Source organism: Capra hircus, chromosome 25 (genome assembly GCF_001704415.2).
Source record: "Capra hircus breed San Clemente chromosome 25, ASM170441v1, whole genome shotgun sequence".
Classification (NCBI taxonomy): domain Eukaryota; kingdom Metazoa; phylum Chordata; class Mammalia; order Artiodactyla; family Bovidae; genus Capra; species Capra hircus.
In genome coordinates, this window is record NC_030832.1 from 41,024,992 (window position 1) to 41,047,898 (window position 22,907).

The 22,907-nt window shown below is 46.4% G+C and overlaps 1 protein-coding gene across 2 annotated transcripts in view; it reads right to left on the reverse strand.

Moving 5' to 3' along the window:
• Nucleotides 1-19,383, reverse strand: part of SDK1 (sidekick cell adhesion molecule 1) — a 735,743-nt gene extending 716,360 nt beyond the window's left edge. For both annotated transcript variants that reach the window (XR_001917262.1, XM_018040596.1), the window contains exon 1: nucleotides 19,137-19,383. Coding sequence is in view for 1 of the 2 variants with exons in the window: in XM_018040596.1 (XP_017896085.1) it covers nucleotides 19,137-19,383 (247 nt within the window). In the remaining variant the exon portion in view is untranslated. The remainder of the gene's footprint in view (nucleotides 1-19,136) is intronic.

Genomic DNA, 22,907 nt, shown 5'->3' on the forward strand with positions numbered 1-22,907 from the left:
ATCAGAAGAGTAGATCCTTTTCCCAGCCATCATACTTCATACGGAAGAAGCACTACTTTAGCTCAGTTTAGTCGCTCAGTCGTGTCCGACTCTTTGCAACCCCATGAATCGGAGCACACCAAGCTGCCCTGTCCATCACCAACTCCCGGAGTTCACTCAGACTCACATTCATCAAGTCAGTGATGCCATCCAGCCATCTCATTCTTTGTCGTCCCCTTCTCCTCCTGCCCCCTATCCCTCCCAGCATCAGGGTCTTTTCCAATGAGTCAGCTCTTCACATCAGGTGGCCAAAGTACTGGAGTTTCACCTTTAGCATCAGTCCTTCCAATGACACCCAGGACTGATCTCCTTTAGAATAGACTGGTTGGATCTCCTTGCAGTTCAAGGGACTCTCAAGAGTCTTCTCCAACACCACAGTTCAAAAGCATCAATTCTTCGGCACTCAGCTTTCTACACAGTCCAACTCTCACATCCATACATGACCACTGGAAAAACCATAGCCTTGACTAGGCGGACCTTAGTTGGCAAAGTAATGTCTCTGCTTTTGAATATGCTATCTAGGTTGGTCATAACTTTCCTTCCAAGGAGGAAGCGTCTTTTAATTTCATGGCTGCAATCACCATCTGCAGTGATTTTGGAGGCCCAAAAAAATAAACTCTGACACTGTGTCCACTGTTTCCCCATTTATTTCCCATGAAGTGATGGGACCAGATGCCATGATCTTCGTTTTCTGAATGTTGAGCTTGAAGCCAACTTTTTCACTCTCCTCTTTCACTTTCATCAAGAGGCTTTTTAGTTCCTCTTCACTTTCTGCCATAAGGGTGGTGTCATCTGAATATCTGAGGTTATTGATATTTCTCCTGGCAGTCTTGACTCCAGCTTGTGCTTTTTCCAGCCCAGTGTTTCTCATGATGTACTCTGCATATAAGTTAAATAAGCAGGGTGACAATATACAGCCTTGACGTACTCCTTTTCCTATTTGGAATCAGTCTGTTGTTCCATGTCCAGTTCTAACTGTTGCTTCCTGACCTGCATATAGGTTTCTCAAGAGGCAGGTCAGGTGGTCTGGTATTTCCATCTCTTTCAGAAGTTTCTACAGTTCATGTGATCCACACAGTCAAAGGCTTTGGCATAGTCAATAAAGCAGAAATAGATGTTTTTCTGGAACTCTCTTGCTTTTTCCATGATCCAGCGGATGTTGGCAATTTGATCTCTGGTTCCTCTGCCTTTTCTAAAACTAGCTTGAACATCTGGAAGTTCACGGTTCACGTACTGCTAAAGCCTGGCTTGGAGAATTTTGAGCATTACTAAGCATGTGAGATGAGTGCAATTGTGTGGTAGTTTGAGCATTCTTTGGCATTGCCTTTCTTTGGGATTGGAATGAAAACTGACCTTTTCCAGTCCTGTGGCCACTGCTGAGTTTTCCAAATTTGCTGGTATATTGAGTGCAGCACTTTCACAGCATCATCTTTCAGGATTAGAAATAGCTCAACTGGAATTCCATCACCTCCACTAGCTTTGTTTGTAGTGATGCTTTCTAAGGCCCACTTGACTTCACATTCCAGGATTTCTGACAGTATGTGGTCCACTGGAGAAGGGAATGGCATACCACTTCAGTATTTTTGCCTTGAGAACCCCATGAACAGTATGAAAAGGCAAGATGATAGGATACTGAAAGAGAAACTCCCCAGGTCAGCAGGTGCCCAATATGCTACTGGAGATCAGTGGAGAAACAACTCCAGAAAGAATGAAGGGATGGAGCCAAGCAAAAACAATCCCCAGCTGTGGATGTGACTGGTGATAGAAGCAAGGTCCAATACTGTAAAGAGCAATATTGCACAGGAACCTGGAATGTCAGGTCCATGAATCAAGGCAAATTGGAAGTGGTCAAACAGGAGATGGCAAGAGTGAACGTCGACATTCTAGGAATCAGCAAACTAAAATGGACTGGAATGGGTGAATTTAACTCAGATGACCATTATATCTACTATTGCAGGCAGGAATCCCTCAGAAGAGATGGAGTAGCCATCATCGCCAACAAAAGAGTCTGAAATGCAGTACTTGGATGCAGTCTCAAAAACGACAGAATGATCTCTGTTCATTTCCAAGGCAAACCATTCAATATCACGGTAATCCAAGCCTATGCCCCAACCAGTGTAGCTAAAGAAGCTGGAGTTGAATGGTTCTATGAAGACCTACACAACCTTTTAGAACTAATACCCCAAAAAGATATCCTTTTCATTATAGGGGACTGGAATGCAAAAGTAGGAAGTCAAGAAACACCTGGAGTAACAGGCAAATTTGGCCTTGGAGTACGGAATGAAGCAGGGCAAAGGCTAATAGAGTTTTGTCAAGAGAATGCACTGGTCATAGCAAACACCCTCTTCCAACAACACAAGAGAAGACTCAACACATGGACATCACCAGATGGTCAACACCAAAATCAGACTGATTATATTCTTTGCAGCCAAAGATGGAGAAGCTCTATACAGTCAACAAAAACAAGACCAGGAGCTGACTGTGGCTCAGATCATGAACTCCTTATTGCCAAATTCAGACTTAAATTGAAGAAAGTAGAGAAAACCGCTAGACCATTCAGGTATGAGCTAAATCAAATACCTTATGATTATACAGTGGAAGTGAGAAATAGATTTAAGGGCCTAGATCTGATAGAGTGCCTGATGAACTATGGACGGAGGTTTGTGACATTGTACAGGAGACAGGGATCAAGACCATCCCCATGGAAAAGAAATGCAAAAAAGCAAAATGGCTATCTGAGGAAGCCTTACAAATAGCTGTGAAAAGAAGAGAAGCGAAAAGCAAAGGAGAAAAGGAAAGATATAAGCATCTGAATGCAGAGTTTCAAAGAATAGCAAGGAGAGATAAGAAAGCCTTCCTCAGCAATCAATGCAAAGAAATAGAGGAAAACAACAGAATGGGGAAAGACTAGAGGTCACTTCAAGAAAATTAGAGATACCAAAGGAACATTTCATGCAAAGACGGGCTCAACAAAGGACAGAAATGGTAGGGACCTAACAGAAGCACTACATAATAAGACATAACTGTAAACTAAAATCCTGTCATGAAAAGACACCTTAAGCCTCCTTGCTTACCAAAGCTAAATGAAAGAAAGAGGCCTAAGAACCACAAAGGCACATCTACTCTGACAGAGCATCGTTTCTGGGGGTTGGTGCCTATTAACTTTGCTCACATCCTAAACGTGGACCGCACATGCTGCCACACACACGGAGGAGACACTGCAGGTGAGCAACCTTGGTGAGGAGGGGAAAACAGCAGCCCCTCAAAAACAGCATGCCAAGAGAACAGGAAGGGGCAGAGAAGAGCCCACTCCCGGAGGCCAAGGCGGGCACAGCCACAGGAGGAAGCCAAGCCACAGAAACAGAGGAGGAGCTGAAGGCACAACAGCGCCTTAAGCTGGGTTAGAGGAAGGAATTTTCACTTTCCAATTAATCTGGAAAGTGGTTAAGATGAAAGCAAGATCAAAACAGGCAAAGCCCAAATCCACTTGTTGTCATTCAATGAGTAGCACACTCATTCAGAATTCAGAACGTGTTCCTTTGCTTGTCTTGAAATATTTACTATTAGAACTTGTACAAGTTTTTAATTTATAATACAGTTCAAAATTACTGGCAGTGCTTACTATGCCTTCCCATTTTAAAAGGTCTGAATATTGTTTGCTCCAAGAAAACACTATACCGGCTAGCTTAAGCAAAAGGAGGTCATACTGGAAAACAGACTTGAGGAAAAGTTAAGCATGTAAACTTCAGGGTCAGCAAGAACGAGAGAAGCTCTGAAGCTGCAGGACTTTGCAGAACTCCATGAAAACAAATCAAGAGATGACAGACCAGAGAAGTGGCCAGTGGGGTTCCCTGCTGTGTACCAGGGTCATTCTTAGGAGACAGCATCTTTTGTGGTCAGCTACAGTACTGCATTCCTACATAATACTCTTGCAATTTGCATTTATATTTAATATATATGTATTAGTTCATAATTTATGTAAAACACAAATTTAAAGTCACTAATTTTCACTGAACACAAGCTACATGCTGCAAAGTTTTTGTACATAATATCATTAAAATTTAAACTTATTAAAAGTATTTGATATCAGAGCTGTTACTGGGAGAAGTGACACCAGAATCATAAAATATTAAACATCACTAACTAAAAAATCGATGGTACAAATGTGTTTATCAACTCATCTTTCAAAGGAGTTTTTGTTCTTACAATAAGCCTGTAATTTAAGATACTGCATGCCTTTTTCAAGTAGATGAACAAAATAAGGCCCAAAACAGTAATTTAAGTTTCCTTGAATAGGAAAAAAGCACCAAAATCTCAAGTCCCCATTAATGCAATCTCAGGCTGAAACACTAAATTACTTTAATACCATATTCCTCCCAAAATCCACTAATATCACATTATGGCAAATAATAATTGCTTTCACAATTTTTTTTTAAATTATAAATGCTTATTGTTTGAAACTTAGAACTTACAGAAAAAAAGAAAAATTTCCCATAACACAGAGATAAGCACTTTAAGCAGACTGGTCTATTTCTTCAACCATACTTGCTGAATATAAAACAGTAATTTCTTATCCATTTCTGACTTAAAATTATATCCCCATTACTTTTTTTTAGTCTGTTACACCGTTCTATAAGTTTTATACTATTTCTGATTTCAAAAGCAATCCAAGCCCGTTATAGAATAATTAGAAATTAGAGGAAAGTAAAAGGAAATAAAGTCATCGAGAGACAGCCGCCTCGATGTGCCGGGGCGCCGCACCCCAGGCCCTTGTCTACTGACACTCGTGTGAATGACCCTGAGTCAGAAACGCCCCAGCGCATGCGCTCGGTCACACGCACGGGCAGCACAGGGCAAGGGGCAGGGGCGGGGCGCTGGAGTCGGCCGGAACTACATTCAAAGCCCATGTGCGTCACTTGCTAAGTGGACGACCTCAAATCCTCCGCACCTCAGTTTCCGCACCTACGCAATAGGGACCGTCACAGGGTAAGGCCTTGCACGGAAAGGCCTCAGCACAGTGCCTGCTGCATGAGAAGAGCTCGATAAAGGCCATCACACTGTACAATCCATGCTGCAAACTCAGTTTCCACCTAATATGTTCTGAACATCCTTCCATGTCGACTAGATCCGCTTCTACAGCACCTTTTCAGCACCAACATAGTACCGTAGTTTCCTCATGCGCTACATCAGCCGCTAGAAAAGGCGCCATAAAGATCCAGATCTCACCATTTCGGTAAGAGCTGCCTGCCACTGACTGCTACATGCAGTGCACCGGACTCCATCCAACCCGACTTACTCCCTAAAAGCCGGGGATGGGGGTCAGAGCAGGTTCAGACTCCCAGTGTCTCCTCACTAGCTGACTTCGGAGAAGGGCAAATGGGGTTTGGGTTTTGTTTGTTTGTTTTTTAGAGTTTTTTATTCTCCATAGTCTCTATGATGAAATTAAGTTTATTTACCCAAGAAAGAGCAACTTTCAAACCAAAGAAATGTAGTTTCTTAAAGTCCTCTTAAGCTGCATTTTCAGATAATAAAATGTTAAACTATAGATTTTAACTTGCTATAAAGTATCTATCCACATAAAAGCATGCCACAGCTTTCCTTTCACACTTGTGATCCCACAGGGAACAGCAAAGTTAAGATCCAGATGACTGTGGTCTTTATAATACTGTGATACTAGATTTAAGCAATTTTCAAAGTCCAGGAGTTGGTCAAAAACCACCAGCCAATCATATCAAGTTGACACAACATGGCAACAGTCAACACTTTCATCTGCGATTTATCCTCATCCATTGAGTTTCTTTGTATCTTAACCATGGTCCTCCCTCCATATGTATGCTTTCCTTCAAATGTTAAATGTAGTTTACCCTGTGCATTGCATATCTGATAGCTAAGATTCAAGTCCTATTTTTCCACAGCTAAGACCCCAATTCAGAATGTTAAGGAGGTCATCATGGAATGTGTTGGCTAAACATGGAGGTCTTGACATTGGTCCAAAGTGGCAAGAATCTTCTCATGTAGACAAGGAATTCTTCACCGCTGCTGCGCAGCGCCTTTCTTACCTGAATCCCTCATCGTTGCGTGCCCAGCGTTCCCAAGTGCTAAGCTGAATTCCAGACTCTAACTGACCTGCCTGCTCGTAGCCCCACCAGGACTCTGTTTAAGCTGATCCGCCAGGTTCTGACCCTCTGCCAGCACTTCACAATTTGTATTTCACTCCTCCTCTCAGTTTCCAATTTCTCTCGTCCTGTAGTACATCTTCTAGTAGTTCCTTCAGCAAAAGTGATCAACTTGGTCTCCATCTACAAAACTTTGTTTCGTTTTCACCCTTGAGTATTACTTCATATGGATACAGAATGCCAGGTTGATGTTTGTCTCTCTCCAAAAGCACTTTGCAGATAATGGTCCATCACCATCTGCTACCAACAGAACGTTTTCTAGTCTCGACAATGACTTTCCCCCAGTTGCTTCTGTCTTGTTCCTAGTGTCTCAGGTACAATGTGTCTAAGTATGGAATTGTTTTTATCTTGCTTAGGGTTCACTGTGCTTCTTGAACCTAAGAAGTAAGCCTTGCATCTATTATGGGAAAACGTCTACCATTATATCTTTGAAGAGTCTCTCTCCCACTCTGTTTTCTCTTTCAGGAAGCTCACAGAAGGTAACAGTGAACTGTCTTGTACTAAATTCCATAAGTCTTAACCATGCATTTTTCACTCTCTCTCTCTCTTCCAAGCAATTTCTTCAGAACCCCTCAAAGATCAACAGTTTTCTCCTCATTTATATCCACTCAAGCTGTGCAGTCCATGGGGTCGCAAAGAGTCAGACACGACTGAGCAACTTCACTTTCACTTTTCACTTACATGCGTTGGAGAAGGAAAGGGCAACCTACTCCAGTGTTCTTGCCTGGAGAATCCCAGGGACGGGGGAGCCTGGTGGGCTGCCATCTATGGGGTCGCACAGAGTTGGACACGACTGAAGTGACTTAGCAGTAGCAGCAAGCTGTTTAACCTATGCACTGAGGTTACTTGAGGTTTCTAGAAATTCTACTTGGTTCCTTTCCAAATCTATGTGTTCTCTTCCCAATCTGTGATGTTCTTTCATTGCAGTCTTATTATCGCTAATAATTTTAACCAAGTGATTTCTGTCCCATGTCCCAGGAGCACTTTCTCCTGTTTACAACATCTGCCAAAGCTCCTTTGTAATGATTCATTTCCTTGTGTGACTGGCATGTTTTATTTCAAGTTCATCCTTAGCATAAGTGGTTTCTTCTATTGAGTCCCAGGTTGTTCCTCTGCTCTGCAGGACAGTTTCACACTTATTTCTGAGGGCTCCCACAATTCTGGACCAGATTTTGTGCTAATTTCTTAGCTTGAGGATTAGTTACACTATAAGAAATGTTAAATTTCAACCTACCCTCAATGTGAGGTATGGGCTTGCTTTTTTTATTCCTAGTTACATACAGCCCCGGAGGACAGCACGTTTCTTTGTACTCCCTCAGTCTAGAGGGCAAGACTTTTCTAGTCTTCTTTTCACAGATGGGACACCCCTCAAGATTTTATACTGGAAGTCCCCAACTCTGCCTTCCTTCTTTAAGCAGACCTAAGACCATGTCTCCTATTCCTTCATGAGACCCTTGGGCCCTATACCCAGATCTAAAACCACCATAGGCCTTGAGCTCCCAATTATACCCTGGCTTTGAATTCTCTTTCCACTTCTGACCTTTGGGATTCCTGGTTCACCAGCCTCAGGAATGCTTCTACTCCTCCTTGTTCTCCTTCGTCCACAGTTTCGATGTGTTTACAGCAGGGTGGGAGTGGAAGTCTTCTACATCAGCTCCAGTAGCAATGTTGCTAGAAGCCTCCAGAAGTCACAAAATATGAAACTGTGAATTGATCACTTCAGAGAATTGTGATGGTTACTCACAATTTTGCCAGTTGACAACAGCCCACAATTTTTTTCAGCCTTGAGAACAGTTTTTAAATTGGAAAGGATAAATATTCCCAAGGCATTGTCACTACACACTTCAAATGCCTTTGCAGTTCTTTGCTTGAGAGTTTTAACAGTATGAGAAAAACACCCGTCGACTCCACTCTCACTGCCCGTTCACTCTGCAATCAGCTTCAATCTGCTCTATGTTCCTACAACGCTAGTGAAATTATACTAAAAAGAGTCGACATTTCCTGCTTTATCAACAAATTCAGTGACCTTTTCTTGGTCCTCATATTAAACTCACTCTCATCAATCCCTCTCTTCCTCCTCCAGTTTAACCAGTAAGTCACTGCCACACTGACATGACCACACTCTAGTCACGACAGCTGTTCACAATCCCCATTCTGTCCTAGTGGCTTGTTACTTCCCTGAGGGCTCTCTCAATACAGGAGACCCAGGTTCGATCACTGGGTCAGGAAGAGTCCCCTGAAGAAGGAAATGGCAACCCATTCCTGTATTCATGCCTGGAGAATCCCCATAGACAGAGGAGCCTGGCAGGCTACAGTCCATAGGGTCACAAAGAGTCTGACATGACTGAGTGACTAACACTTCAGAACTATGGGAAAAGACAAAATGAATGAGGCATGATTCCTGTTCACCAAAGTGTAAACAACCATACCACCACCTAACATGTACTGGAGACATGCTGTGTACTTGGCTAAATACCTTCCTTATCTGTGATCATTTCAACTGATTCTCACAATAGCTATATGAAGTAGGTACAACTAAGAAGGTACATTGTACAATTATACTTCAGGGATGAGAAATAATGCTTAAAGAAGATTAAGTAGCCAACCCAAGGAAGCACAGCTAGCTTTTATGGGTCGATTTTATTTTATGCCAAGCCTATCCTCTTAAACAGGCTACATTATCTCCACAAGAATTTATATCAAAAGCCCAGAGCTATCCTCTAACTGCAAAATCAACATTCAAACATCTTCTTGACAAGTCTGTCTGGATGCCTCAAAGGTACCTCACATTAATACACTGAAAATCATGATTACCCTGCCCAAACTAAGGTGTCTAACCTCAGTGACTGACTCCCCTAATCAACCAAGCATGCAAGTCGGAAAGTCGGACGCTACCACCTGACATTCTCACTCAGCCTCTGTATCCAACCTATTTCCAAATCCTATCCACCTTTTGTCCCCTATTTCTCTCTCAACCCATCCATCCTCCTCTCTCATCTCTAACGCTACCACCCTGGCCCAAGCTATGACTTTCTCTCATGTCAACAGGTGACAGTCTAACTTTGTCTAAAGGCATTCTGGTTTCTCCCAACCCATTCTCAATTTTGCAATCAAAGTGCTTTTTTCTTCTCAAGATAATCATTTTAAAATACAAATCTGACTATTTCACAACCAAAGCTTTAAGTCAATCTTTATTTCAGAGTCTGGCATAAGAATGCAGACAGCCCATTTCAGTCACAAACAGAAAGGCAATTTCAGTGAGCATCAAGAAGGACCCCAACACACGAACAGAAGCAGATAGAGATGACGACAAAGAGGACAGCACCTGAGAGGGTTTGAATTTTTGGCTCCAGTGAACTTCCAGATGTTCAAGCTGGATTTAGGAAAGGCAGAGGAACCAGAGATCAAATTGCCAACATCTGTTGGATCATCAAAAAAGCAAGAGAGTTCCAGAAACATCTACCTTTGCTTTATTGACTACCCCAAAGCCTTTGACTGGGTGGGTCACAACGAACTGTGGAAAATTCTTAGAGATAAGAATACCAGACCACCTGACCTGCCTCCTGAGGAATCTCTATGCAGGTCAAGAAGCAAGAGTTAGAACTGGACATGGAAAAAGAGCCTAGTTCCAAATCAGGAAAGGAGTACATCAAGGCTGTATATTGTCACCCTGCTTATTTACCTTATATGCAGAGTACATCATGCGAAATGCCAGGCTGGATGAAGCACAAGCTGGAATCAAGATTGCCAGGAGAAAGATCAATAACCTCAGATATGCAGATGACACCACCCTTATGGCAGAAAGAGAAGGACTAAAGAGCCTCTTGATGAAAATGAAAGAGGAGAGTGAAAAAGTTGGCTTAAAGCTCAACATTCAGAAAACTAAGACCATGGCATCTGGTCCCATCACTTCATGGGAAATAGATGGGGAAACAATGGAAACAGTGAGAGACTATTTTGGGGGGCTCCAAAATCACTGTAGATGGTGACTGCAGCCATGAAATTAAAAGATGCTTGCTCCTTGGAAGAAAAGCTATGACCAACCTAGACAGAATATTAAAAAGCAGAGACTTTATTTGACCAACAAAGGTCCATACAGTCAAAGCTATGGTTTTTCCAGTAGTCATGTATGGATGTGAGAGTTGGACTATAAAGAAAGCTGAGCACTGAAGAACTGATGCTTCTGAACTGTGGTGTTGGAGAAGACTCTTGAGAGCCCCTTGGACTGCAAGGAGACACAACCAGTCCATCCTAAAGGAAATCAGTCCTGAATATTCATTGGAAGGACTGATGCTGAAGCTGAGACTCCAATATTTTGGCCACCTGATGTGAAGAATTGACTCATTTGAAAAGACCCTGATGCTGGGAAAGATTGAAGGTGGGAGGAGAAGGATGAGGTGGTTGGATGGCATCGCCGATGAGTTTGAGTAGGCTCCTGGAGGTGGTGATGGACAGGGAAGCCTGGTGTGCTGCAGTCCATGGGGTTGCAAAGAGTTGGACACAACTGAGCAACTGAACTGAACCTGGAGATGGGGTTGAATCCTAAATTTGCCAAGTTTCAAAGTATTTGTCTTGTAACATTGATACCTCAAGATGCCTTCAATAAAACCATTTTTCTCTTAAGTCATTCAGACTGAGTTTCTAGTTTGCAACCAAGAAAGTCTTAGCTAAGGAAAAACAAAAAACCTTAGAAAAGCCAAGAAGACACACTTAGAAAAGGGGGACACACCTACACAGCAAAAATAAAACAAATTTCACATAAAGTGAAAATACCTTTGGCCAGAAAATACATAAATACACACAATGTGTGTTCTCATGTATCTCCTCCTTTTATAGGTGTTACATAAAATGCTGGAGGCTAAGAGCCATGTTTTCTTTTATGTTCTGCAAATCATTATAGATGGCTATAGAGCTAAACACTGAATAAAAAAATTAGAAAAAGCATAACTGTACAATAGTATAAATCATAAAGTTGCATCCTTAGAAACCCACTCCCTCTGGGAACAGTTTATACATGCACTCATGTAAATAAAATGTCTTTTTTTCCCCAAGTAATACTTCACCACTACTTTATTTCCTGGTTGTGATTTGCATTGTAAGGTATTATGAATTCACCTTGCTCATAGCCAAAAATTTTATATATTGCATGAAGTTCTGAAAAGCAGTGTACCATGGAAGGGAGGGGAAAAAAATAGCTCCACAAACTAGAGATTACATCCTATATAAATACTTTTCCTGTTGCCATCTGGTGGTTCATGTATTAAATCAACACTGACGCTCATTGTACAGCGGGCTTGGCCCACAAAATCAAAACCTCCTATTCTTTTTGCATCACATTTAACACCTAGAGGGAAGGTGAGATAGAACTGACCTTCAACCACAAATATACACAAAATTAAGGCTCACACTGAAGAGAAAAACCCGTAGATACCTATGGATGTAACATACTAACAGGTTATACCCGTGTGATATAAGCTATGCTATCTCTCCTCACCCAAAATCTAACTTTCTCAACTAGCCTGCTTGGGTTGGTAAGATTCTTAATAAAGGTAACTAACAGCACTCTGAGTAGCCATATTCCTCTTCCAATTGCCACAGTCATTTTTTAGTTACCTTGCTAGATTCTTTCTCTTGGAAAGATCATTCATCTTCAAAAAATCAAGCTTACATATTTGAGAGCTTCCAAGCCTCTCACAATAAAGAATTATGTCTAGAATACAGAAGAGAGTTCTAGAAGAGAGATAAGGCAACAAAACACTACATCAAAGGCTAAATTTATCTGGGTGATAATATGGGCCCAGGAATCTAGCCCATTCTCATTAGCCCACATCCCCAAAGTTACAGACACACACACCCCCAAAAAACACTGCAGAAACTACAGACTTGGCCCATGTTCAACAAGCTAATCTCCAGCTATCAGTACATTAGAAGATTTATCTGACTGACATTCATTATTAAGGAACTAGATTTAATTGATAGCTGTTATCTTCACTAGACATTGTCTGTATACCAACAGCATGCCAGCTAAGCCTGTTAAAGTGAAAAATAATTATTGTGAATTTTGAGAACCATTTGATTTACTGAAAGTCCCTAATGAAGACAACCAACACAGCACTAGGCAGCACCCAGAAACAGCACCCACTAATCTCATCAATCACTGACGGTCACTGTCCATAAACATAAACGTTGGCACATCACTATTCCATCTCTAAATTTTCTCATTTTGCATTAATTACCTCCTAGATTTCAATTAGTCTTGCCCTTTTTTTCTTCCAGCCATTTAAATAAATAAGCATCTCACATTTTAAAGAAATTTATTCCTCCAAACTTCAGGTCTTCATTGATAAATTGTGGCACTAATTCATTTTAGAGAACCTAAAATTTTGAGCATGAACCACTTTCAAGCTAGAGTAAATATATCATGTGTAAGATGGCAGCACCTAAGGAGAAATATTATATTGCATCCTAGCTGTCTTCAACATTGTAAACACCACACAGCAAAAGCAAAATGGAGAGAATCAGGTCCTAAGAGCTAAGATATGTGGAGTTACAGAATCCCCAGACAGAAGACACAGAAGCTGGGTAAAGGGCAGAAACAATGTGACAAAATGCAAATAAAAAAACCATGGAGAACAATTCTGAAGATGGAGCTTAACCTCCAGCTTTTACAGGTGAGAAAAAAAGCAACAGACCTGCGAATACGACAAGTTAGTTACAGAATGAAATAGAAACCAGGTCTACTAACCCTTATCCCAATGTCTTTTGCATTCGCCATATCCCTTTTTCTAGGAAAGCTTTATAAAATGTTCTCATTCCCACAATACCCACAGGAGACCCTGGGGACAGGGAGCCTGAAGCCAGACCAAGGCAATGAGTTTGTCTTCAGAGCGGCCTGTCGGGGGGTCAGACGACCTCAAGGCCAGAAGAGCAAACAAGCAAACAAGCGCTTCCGGAAGCACGGCTCCCATCCATCTTAACTCTGTCTGTATTTGGATACGGTAAGAGTAGTATCCAAGTAGAGTAGTATCCAAAGCTGCAAGGTCAGTAACAATGTATTTCTCCAGAACAGGTCTCAGCTATGGGTTCGGTAACTGGCGGGTGGTATTTATCAAACTATGAGAGACTTTTCTATTCAGGGAATCATTAAAAAAACACAAGACTAATTTCTACACACTGCTACAAAAGAGTGACATGAGAGGCCATCGCTGCAGCCCCATGTGACAAAATAAGGCACAAATGTTTATATTAAAGGAGATTATTATTTTGTTTTATTTTTAAAATAAAATTTTTGTTTTCAATAATATTTTAATTTAAAATAAATTTAAATTTATTTAATTAAAATAATTAATTTTAAATTTTAATATTTTAAAATAAAAGTTCTGTTTTATTAAAAGATTTATGAACTGAGGGTAAATTTTAAGAAAATACCTCATGGAAATGAGGAAGTCAAATTACTACATTAGAATGAAAGGGACTGTATATGTATTAAAATGCCCAGTTACATTAGGTAAAAACAGTGACTGCTTACGCCAAGTCTTACCAGATCATAAACTTACATCGAGAGCTTAACTTTTTTTTTCTTTTTTTAAATAATTGTACTTTAACTCCTCCTTGTACTATACCTTTCAGCCTGATTTTCATTCCTCATCCTCACTTTACTCAGCGTTCATGGATTTGGACTTAAAGAGTCTACTTTCAAAGCTACTGCCCTTCTCCCTTCTTACAGGAACTTAAGTCATGACCTGGTCACAACCCAGTTTCTGAGTTTCACTGTCTCAGTCTCTAGACGTCCTCACCAGAAACTACTGGTCCCTGACCTCAGGGACACCTGGAAGAAGGCACTCCCTCCCCCCGCCAAGTTCCCCAAGGAAACAACACGAGGACTCAGGATGGACAGAATATGAAGGCAGCTAACTAGTAGGCAGAACTTCGGAGAAGGCAATGGCACCCCACTCCAGTACGCTTGCCTGGAAAATCCCATGGACGGAAGAGCGTGGAAGGCTGCAGTCCATGAAGAGTCGGACTTGACTGAGCGACTTCACTTTCACTTTTCACTTTCATGCTTTGGAGAAGGAACTGGCACCCCACTCCAGTGTTCTTGCCTGGAGAATCCCAGGGACGGGGGACCCTAGTGGGCTGCCGTCTCTGGGGTCGGCACAGAGTCGGACACGACTGAAGCGACTTAGCAGCAGCAGCAGGTAGAATTTAGAGGGCTTCCCAGGTGGCCCCGGTGGCAAAGAATCCTCCTGCCAGTGCAGGAGACGCAGGTTTGATCCCGGGGCCGGGAAGATCCCCTGGAGAAGGCAATGGCACCCCACTCCAGCGTTCTTGCCTGGAGAATCCCGTGGACAGAGGAGCCTGGCGGGCTGCAGGCCACGGGGTCTCAGAAAGCCGGGTGTGACTGGGCACACACACAGGTAGGACTAAACGACAATATCCTGTTTGGCTCCACTTCACCACCCACTTAGCTTCCCAGAGTGACTTTGATTTACTCCAATATTTGGTGACACAAAAACTTTCTGGTTAGATATAATCCCAATATGTAGCTAAACTGAACTGGGGTTAGCTAAAATGCCTGCTAACAAAAGATCAGTACCTCACAAACCCCACCTCTCTATTTCCATTTGAGGAACTTAAATACATGTACGTGAGTGAGCATTTTCCAAGTGTCATTCAAAGAAATGGTTAGTATGCTCCTAGTGGTCAATTTTGAGGGGGTTCAAATCTGCCAACAGACTGTCACAATCCCACTCTCAATCGTAATCTGGCGTTTACATTATGAGAAAAAAAAGTCTCCAAAAAGAAACGGCGAAACGGCAAGTCATTTCACTATAGGAGAGGAACAGATATGTGCAGAAGGCTGTGCATATTCTTCCGTTTCCCAGATTGTTTAATGCAGTTTTTATTGTTCTAAGGGAACAGTAAATAAGGTAACCTGAAACTTGAGGTCATGTAACTCAGTACAGTGTTTGGAAAGCATCAGCCGCCATCTTCCCTCTGGTATTGATCAGACTGCTCCCCCTCTGCCCCCTCCCCCATGGAGCCACAGGCTGCGTGGGAGACACCCCAGTCCATTGGTTATGCACAGAAACCATGGATCAGGCAGTCTGCCTTCCAATCTGGTTCTACCCCTAGCCCTGAGACCCTAAGCAAATTAGTTAATAGCTCAGCACCTCAGTTTCCTCATAAGCAAAATGAGTAAAAAATGCTACCTGACTCTCTGGGGTTGTTGTGAAGAGTAAGAGCGTACCCGTAAAGCGCATCGTGCCTGGTGCATAATAAGGGCTCAGAAGGGTGAGGTACAGGTGGCCCTACGTAACACTGCACAGAGGGTAATAATCGCTTATTATTAGATTTACAGGATGACTACCAACCAGGTGGCCAGTTGCCATCTGTTAAACATGCCATGGGCTAATAAGATGCACCTGAACGCAACTAAGTGTGGCACCATGAAGACTCTCTGGTGAAGCTAGCAGCCTGGAACTCAAGCCCCAGGTGAGACTCAAATTACAAAGATGTGAGGAGAAGTGGGTGTGGGAGTAACAGGAAGAGGGGAAGCAAACCACTCTGGGAAGATGGGAAGCAAGGAGGGCCCAAGACGAAGGTAGATTTGTATTGAACCAATTCAGCTCTGTTTTGAGATTTCTTCAGCAAGCCAGGGGCAGAGTAGACCTTACTCAACGCTGAGATTTGCCCAAGAAAAGGGATCCACGTAGGAGGCCAGGTCACAGCAAGTCAGGGTAAGGATGACAGAGAACTGGGTATGATTATGAGACTGGCCTACAAGGATAAAGCCATAACACAAAGACACAAGAAATCACCTGCGGAGTTTTTAAACGCACACAGTCTCCCTCCAAAGACCTGCTGGTTGGAGGTAGAGCCCAGAGAGACGAGGGTATTTTTAAATTGCACTGGTGATTCTGATGTAAACCCCAGACTAGCACAAAGCAGGAACTTGACAATGTCGGTAGGAATAAATAGAATGAGTGACTCAAAAGCTAATTAAGTCTGGAAGACATTTCAAAGTTGGAGATCATGAACATGGAACAAGTGAAAATCAGCTAAAAGTGTAGAAAGCTCACTGGAGTTGTGGGTGGTCCAGCGAGGGGGTGCACAGTCTACAGAACCACAAGACCAGCAAGAAACAAGGTTAAAGGAAAAATCAAGTGATCGTAGATTTAAAAAAAAAATTAAAACAGTGGTTCTCAAAATTGACTGAGCACAGGAACCACTTGAGTTTTTAAATCTCCGGATGCTCACGTCAAACCAAAAGTCAATTAACACAGATTCTGGGAATGAGGGTCAGCCTTCCGTATTGTTTAGAGCTTGCACGTGACTTGGACATGCAAACACATTTGAGAAACACGGGGAATCAATAGGTGATAGGATGAGGACAAACTAAGCAAGCCAAGATAGTGGTTCTCAAACTCTGGTGGGTATCATCAGGCACACCTGGAAGCAAGTTCACCACTTCAGTGTGACTCACTAAAGAACAAAAAGAGCTGGCCCTCTCCTCTCTAGGTTCACTCAATTCCCCAAGTAATTCTGATACACGCCACAGCTGGAGAGCCATGAGTCCAGGGGGCTGGAAATAACTCCAAAGGAGAAACTGAGAACTGTGAACCACCCCAAACAGTAACTGAGAAGTGTTTCCCTACTCTTCTCTTGATGAACACAACCTTAACACAAGGCTGTACTGAGCATTATCAGAATCAGTGAGCCTGTAATGGTCCATCAGGAAAGCTAAGACACCACAGGCTTCACACAAATGACACTTATGACCCTGCCATCCTCCGCCCCAGAAAGCATCCTTCTTCAGCACTCAAGTGTGGCTCCCTAGTGGACAACATATGGAAAGCATGCATTGCCACCTGCCTGGTACAACTAAACAGACTCCGCTCTTCAGCAATGGAGAAAAGTCCCAAACACCCACCAGTAAGCAGACTATGTAATTCAAACTATCATTACTGTGTAAAAAGAAACTCCAGGACTATTAAAAAGTTACATTTAGAAGACCTGAACTTGGTGTTTCACTTAATGGTCAATTACGTACTCTGGTTAAAACTTGGGTTGTGAAATTATGTAACTTTTACTAGTCCATATGGCCCTTGTTTTCTCCCAAGGTATCATGGCCAAGCCCAGCCACATGAAAGGCCATTAGAAGGAAACAGTTAAAGAGAAATTAGGAATTGCTTCACCTAGCTACATAGTAATATAGTACTTTTGGCTGGTTCTAACCTAGTGGTAAGTGTTCCATTTAGAATGTTACATTTTATCTGATAAGATTCAAGAGAATACATTCCCCTTGCATATGGCCAACTCATCATTCCATCAGAAATCTATAGCAGCCCCAGAATTTTCATTTTCAAGATACATGAGCTTTTGTCAAATGGTGACATCTCCCCTGTAATATGAATTTTCAATATGATATAAAAAATGATGGATATATTACACATTTCACAGAGCACAGAGAACAGAAACCTGTCAATGAATTTAAAATTTGTGACAACCTATTTGAAATTTTACACTAAAAGATCTGTACACTTTATAAACCATGTAAATGTAAAATGTGAAATAGGTACCCCCTTTTTTTTTTACTGGCAATGAGGAAGAAAATACTCCTCTCTAACAAAGTTTGTCTTAGTGCTTGTTTTAAGTTCATTTCACTAACATTACAGTTGTAAAAAGCAACACACTGACAGCCTTCAAACTGATAAAAACTTAAAATATACATATTTCAAAACAAAGCCAGATTTTTCCACTCTGAACTTGTACACAAATTTTTGCATGGATTAAGGTTCAGAGCTTACTGTAAAGTGCAAGTCACTGTTTTGGGGGGGGTGACAAAAAAGGAAAACTTAATAAACACCCTTTCTATCTTAAAGGTCATCCCTAACTGATTTAGCTTTCCTCATTTGAACCTAGCTTCTCTGGCAATCTCCAGATCCCATTTTACAAAACGACTTAATAAATGCTTTTCTACCAAAGTCAGTCATTAAGCAAAAAAGCACAAACAAGCGAAACGAAAATTTTCCAAGTAATGGAGGAGAGTTAAATTAACCAGAAATATGGCAATTTGTTTCTATGTAGCAAAACATGAGAGCGGGCACTTAGGAAAGCCTTGGGGAGAGGGAGGGGAGGACCTCAGTGCGGATTAATCAGGTTAACATTCACAGGAGAAGGATGAGTTATCTGCTGTTCCGCGATCGGATGATAGTTTTGAGATCAGACCTTTGAGATGCGATTCCATTTAAACCATCATCCGTCGCTACACACACACCACCTTCTCTGGACACGGAACACGGCTAATTTAAGTTCAGTGCTCGCGTCTGCCGTCCACCTGCCTCCCGCGACGCCGAGGACCACCGAAGCCAAGCCCCTGGAGCCGCCCGCGGCCCCGTGAAAGCCCGCACCGAGAGGGCGCGTGCAGCCAGGTACTTCCACCTCTCCGCCTCCCCAGACCTGCAAACTTCAGCGAGCAGGGATGCTCGGGGGCCCGGGGGTGGGGCGGGGGACGTTCCGGGTCTTGGACAGAACCCAGGTTTCGGGGGCCAGGCTCGGGAGAGACGCCACCTCCCCGTTCCAGCGGTCACTTGGCGCCGGCAGAGGGGCAGCACCTCCCCAGACCAGCGCGGTCCCCGGGGGCACAGCGGCGGGTGGGGGCGGCGCGGGGCCGCGGGCGAGGCCGCGGGCACCCGAAGTTCTGCTCCGCCAGCCGCCGGGCTCCCCCTGGGCTCGGGGGCCGGACCTGGGGGGCGGCGGGGCCTGGGGCGGCGCAGCGGCTCCAGGTGGCCGGCGCCTCGGACCCTGACCGGCCGGCGCCGCCCGGCGCGCTGAGGGGCGAAGGGCTCCCAACTTGGAGGCTCGCGCGGGCGGCCCTCGGGGCGCCCCCCTCCCGGCCCGCGGCCGCGCCGCGCTTACCTTGAGCCAGCGCCCGGAGCAAGTGCAGCTGCAGCGCCGCGAGCGCCCACCACCCGCGCCGCCGGCCCGCGCCCAACTTTGTCGCCGGCCGCCCGCCGCGCTCCCCCGCGTCCCCGCCGGGGCTCCCGGGCGCCGCGCGGGCTCCTCGGGGGCGCCGCTCGGGGCCGGGCCGGGACCCCCGCGGCCGCCCCGGGCCCGCCGCGCCGCCGCCGCCGCCGCCGGCCGCCAGCCGGGCGCCCCGGGCCATGCCGAGGAGCCGCCGCCGCCCCCGGCCCCGGCCTCGGGCCCCGAGAGCGGGACGGCGGGCGGGGGCCTCGGAGCCGGGCGTCCAAGAGCCGAGGGGCGCCGGGCGCTGAGGGGCGCGGCGGGGGAGAAGTTGTCCGCGAGGAGACGCCTGTCACGCCGGCTCCGCGGCCGGAGCGCCCGGGCCGCGCCGCGTCTCTACGAGGGTCCGGCGGGCGCTGAGGAGACGCCGCCGCCCCCGCCCGGCGCTGAGGAGAAAGTGCGCCCGCCCGCGCGCCGCCGCCGCCGCGCCCCATTCACAGCCGGGCCGCACGCGCCGCCCGCCCGCGCCCGCCGCCGCCGCTGATTGGCCGAGGGGAGGCGGCTCGCGGCCCCCCGCGTCCCGCCCCCACGCCCTCGCCTGCTTTCAAACTCGCCGCGCCCGCCCGCCTGGAATTTCGCGCCGGGCCCCGGGGCTCCGCTCGGGCGGCTTCCCGCGCCGGCTGCGCCCCCTAGGGACGCGCGGTGGGCACTGCAGGCCGGCGCCGGCTCTGCACGCGCGACCCGGGCGGCTCCCGCGGGGGCGGCCCGGCCTCGCCCGGCCCCAGCGCGCCCGCGCGCAGGTGGGCTCTCACGTGCGGCCGCGGGCCGCGCTGGCTGGCGGGCGGGCGGCTGGTGGGTGCCCCTCTTGCAGCTCCCCGGCCCGCCCGCCCCGCTGCCCCCGGGGAGCCGCCCCCTCCCGCCCGCTCGGCGTTCTTGTGGTTCGGCGCCAAGTTGCCGGGATTGCAAACGAGAAGAAACACGCCAGATCGGGTTTTCAGATACCAGCAACTAGAGGCACCTGTGGGTGCAGACCCGCCGCCTGTTGAGAGGAGTGGACACTGGCTTTGGAAGCGCGTCCAAGGTCATGAGCGTCCGGCGGGGAGCACAGCTTGGGCTGCTTCCCAGCGTGGGTTGGGCGGACCTCCTAGGGGAAGCATCTGCTAGGGGGAGGGTCTCCCAGGGGGTGGGTCTCCTAGGGGGAGGGTCTCCCAGAGGGAGGGTTCACTAGGGGGAGGATCTGCCAGGGGGAGGGTCCACTAGGGGGAGGGTCGTCCACTAGGGGGAGGGTCTCCCCCTAGGGAGAGGGTCGTCCCCTAGGGGTAGGGTCTCCCCCTAGAGATAAGGTCATCCACTGGGGGGGGCCTCCCAGGGGGAGGGTCCACTAGGGAGGGTCTCCTAGGGGAAGGGTCCCTGCATGAAGAGGGTCTCCTAGAGCAAGGGTCCCCCAGGGGAGGGTCCTCTAGAGGGAGGGTCTCCTGCTGATTCTGAGCCTTGGGCGCCCGCAAAGCGGGGTGGGCGCGGTCGGCGGAGCCCCGCCGCATGTGGTAAGCATTAGCCGAGTTTATGGGGTGAACTAAGCGCCCTGGAGGCTGGGAGGCTAGAATTTTTGTGGGAGGAGGCCCTGGAAGGTGACACGCAGTCTGAGGCCCGGGGCCTGTGATGGCTGAGTGCGATCGCGCAGGTGGTGATGGCAGCCGGAGAGGGCCTGCGCCCCGCTCGGGGCTGCGTCCCCAGGAAGCACGGGGTGCAAGTTCCTTGTTGCTGCGTTTCTTGCTCCAGGCGAGGACGACTCAGGCGGGAGAGTGGACAGCGGGTCACATGGCCGAGGTTTCTGAACGGGGGGCTAGCTCCGGCTTTCAGAGCACCCACTGTGCGCTCCCCAGCCTCTACTAAGTCTGAACAATGACCCTGAGAAGGAAAGGTGGGGAAACTGAGGACCGAGGACAACAGCCAGTCAAGGAGGTGGATTCTGAATGGGATGGGATCCCAGGGCCTGCCCTCTGCCCACTTCCTATATCGTTCGAGGAGGGCTGAAAAGCGAGATGTAACCCAAAGCTAGCGTGTTCTCTAACGCCCTCTTGAAACACTAGTGCGCACTGACTCCAATACCACAGAAGAACCCTGGGGACCAAGGGTATCCGAAGGGCACTGAGCAGTGGGTTGGGGTGGGGGAGCTATATTAGTTTCCATTGCAGCAGCCCTGTGTATATTCAGCGGCTAAGTACTGTCTGACTCTTTGTGCACACACCCCACCCATGGCCTGTAGCCCACCAGGCTCCCCTGTCCATGGGATTTTCCAGGCAAGAATATTGGAGTGGGCTGCCGTTTCCCTTTCTGGGATCGAACGTGAGTCTCCTTCATCTCCTGCGTCGGCAGACAGATCCTCTACCACTGAGCCGCCAGGGAACCCCCAGTTATTCTTACATCATGCAGCAGCCCTGGGCCTCTTCTAACTTGCAGGGTTATGTAAGAGTCTAGAGAGGAAAATGAGCCATGCCTACAGGACGCTGGCCACCCCGGCAGGTCAGCCCTGTGCCGGAGCATCGCGCTCACCCCCGCCACACGCTGTGTGAGAGGTGTGCCCCTAGTGCAGCGGGGAGATAAGATGAAAGAGGTCCTTAGGAGCGGATGAGGATTTGGAGGTCTCAGCTCCAGGCTTTCCAATTGCGAAATCCGGGTAAACTGCTGACTCTATGTCCCTGTAAAGAGTAAGGAACAAGTCCCATCTCACAAGGTTGTTGGGAAGGAGTGAGATAATTCCCAGTCGATAAACGCTAGTTTCCCTTTCCTCATACCAGTTTTCCTGAAGCAAACCACCCTCGCTCTGCCAGCTGAGTCCAGCCCACATTTAACCTCTTCCTTCCGTCCAGGAGCACATGCCCGTGACCTTCCTTGCAAATGCCAGCACGTGCCCATCTTGCTGTTCGGTGGCTCAGTCGTGTCTGACTCTCTGCGCCCCCTTGGAAGGCAGCACGCCAGGCTTCCCTGTCCTTCAGTGGCTCGGGCAACTTCTTGACGTCAGGATGCTCGAAAAAGTGCCCCAAGCCTCTTTTGCTGTGATTGATTTTGCAGTTCAGAGGCACCTTTATGGAAACTTGCTTGGAAATTGGAAAGCCAGGCCAGTATGCTGGAGGTTGCAGCAGAAGCATTGACATCACTGCTACTCCGAAAGGTCTGGAGACACCTCTGGGAAATTTTTTATTCCAGTATCATCCTGAGTAAGTGAGGCTCTAATGGCGTCTCATTTTACAGTTGAAGGAACCAAGCCAGGGAAGTTTAATAGACGCAAAGTACCTGTGATAAAGCCAGAGCAGGAGCCCAGCTCTCTTGAGCCCAATTCTAAGACTTTTTCCACACCAGACAGTGTTACCTCTTACATGACCCATTAGGTTACTGTCTTAGGGGGTATGTTTAGACTCTAGATATTCTTGAAAACAGATTACAGAGAAACCCCTCTATAATCCTGGGGCAAGGATGTGGCCAGCACAGAACTGGAATGTTTCTGCCCCCAAAGGGCCAATTAATTTCTCAGTGTAATTTTATCCAGCCCAATAAGAAGGTCTCAAGAAGTGAACATTTTATACATATTTTAAAAGCCTTAGCCATATATGTATTCTAAAGGACCAAGGTGTGGAGGCATGTTACTCCATGAAACCAGAATTAGTTTTCTTTAAAAAAAAAAAAAAGAGAGAGCTGTGGCTAGTTCCTATTTCCCAGAACAAGAAG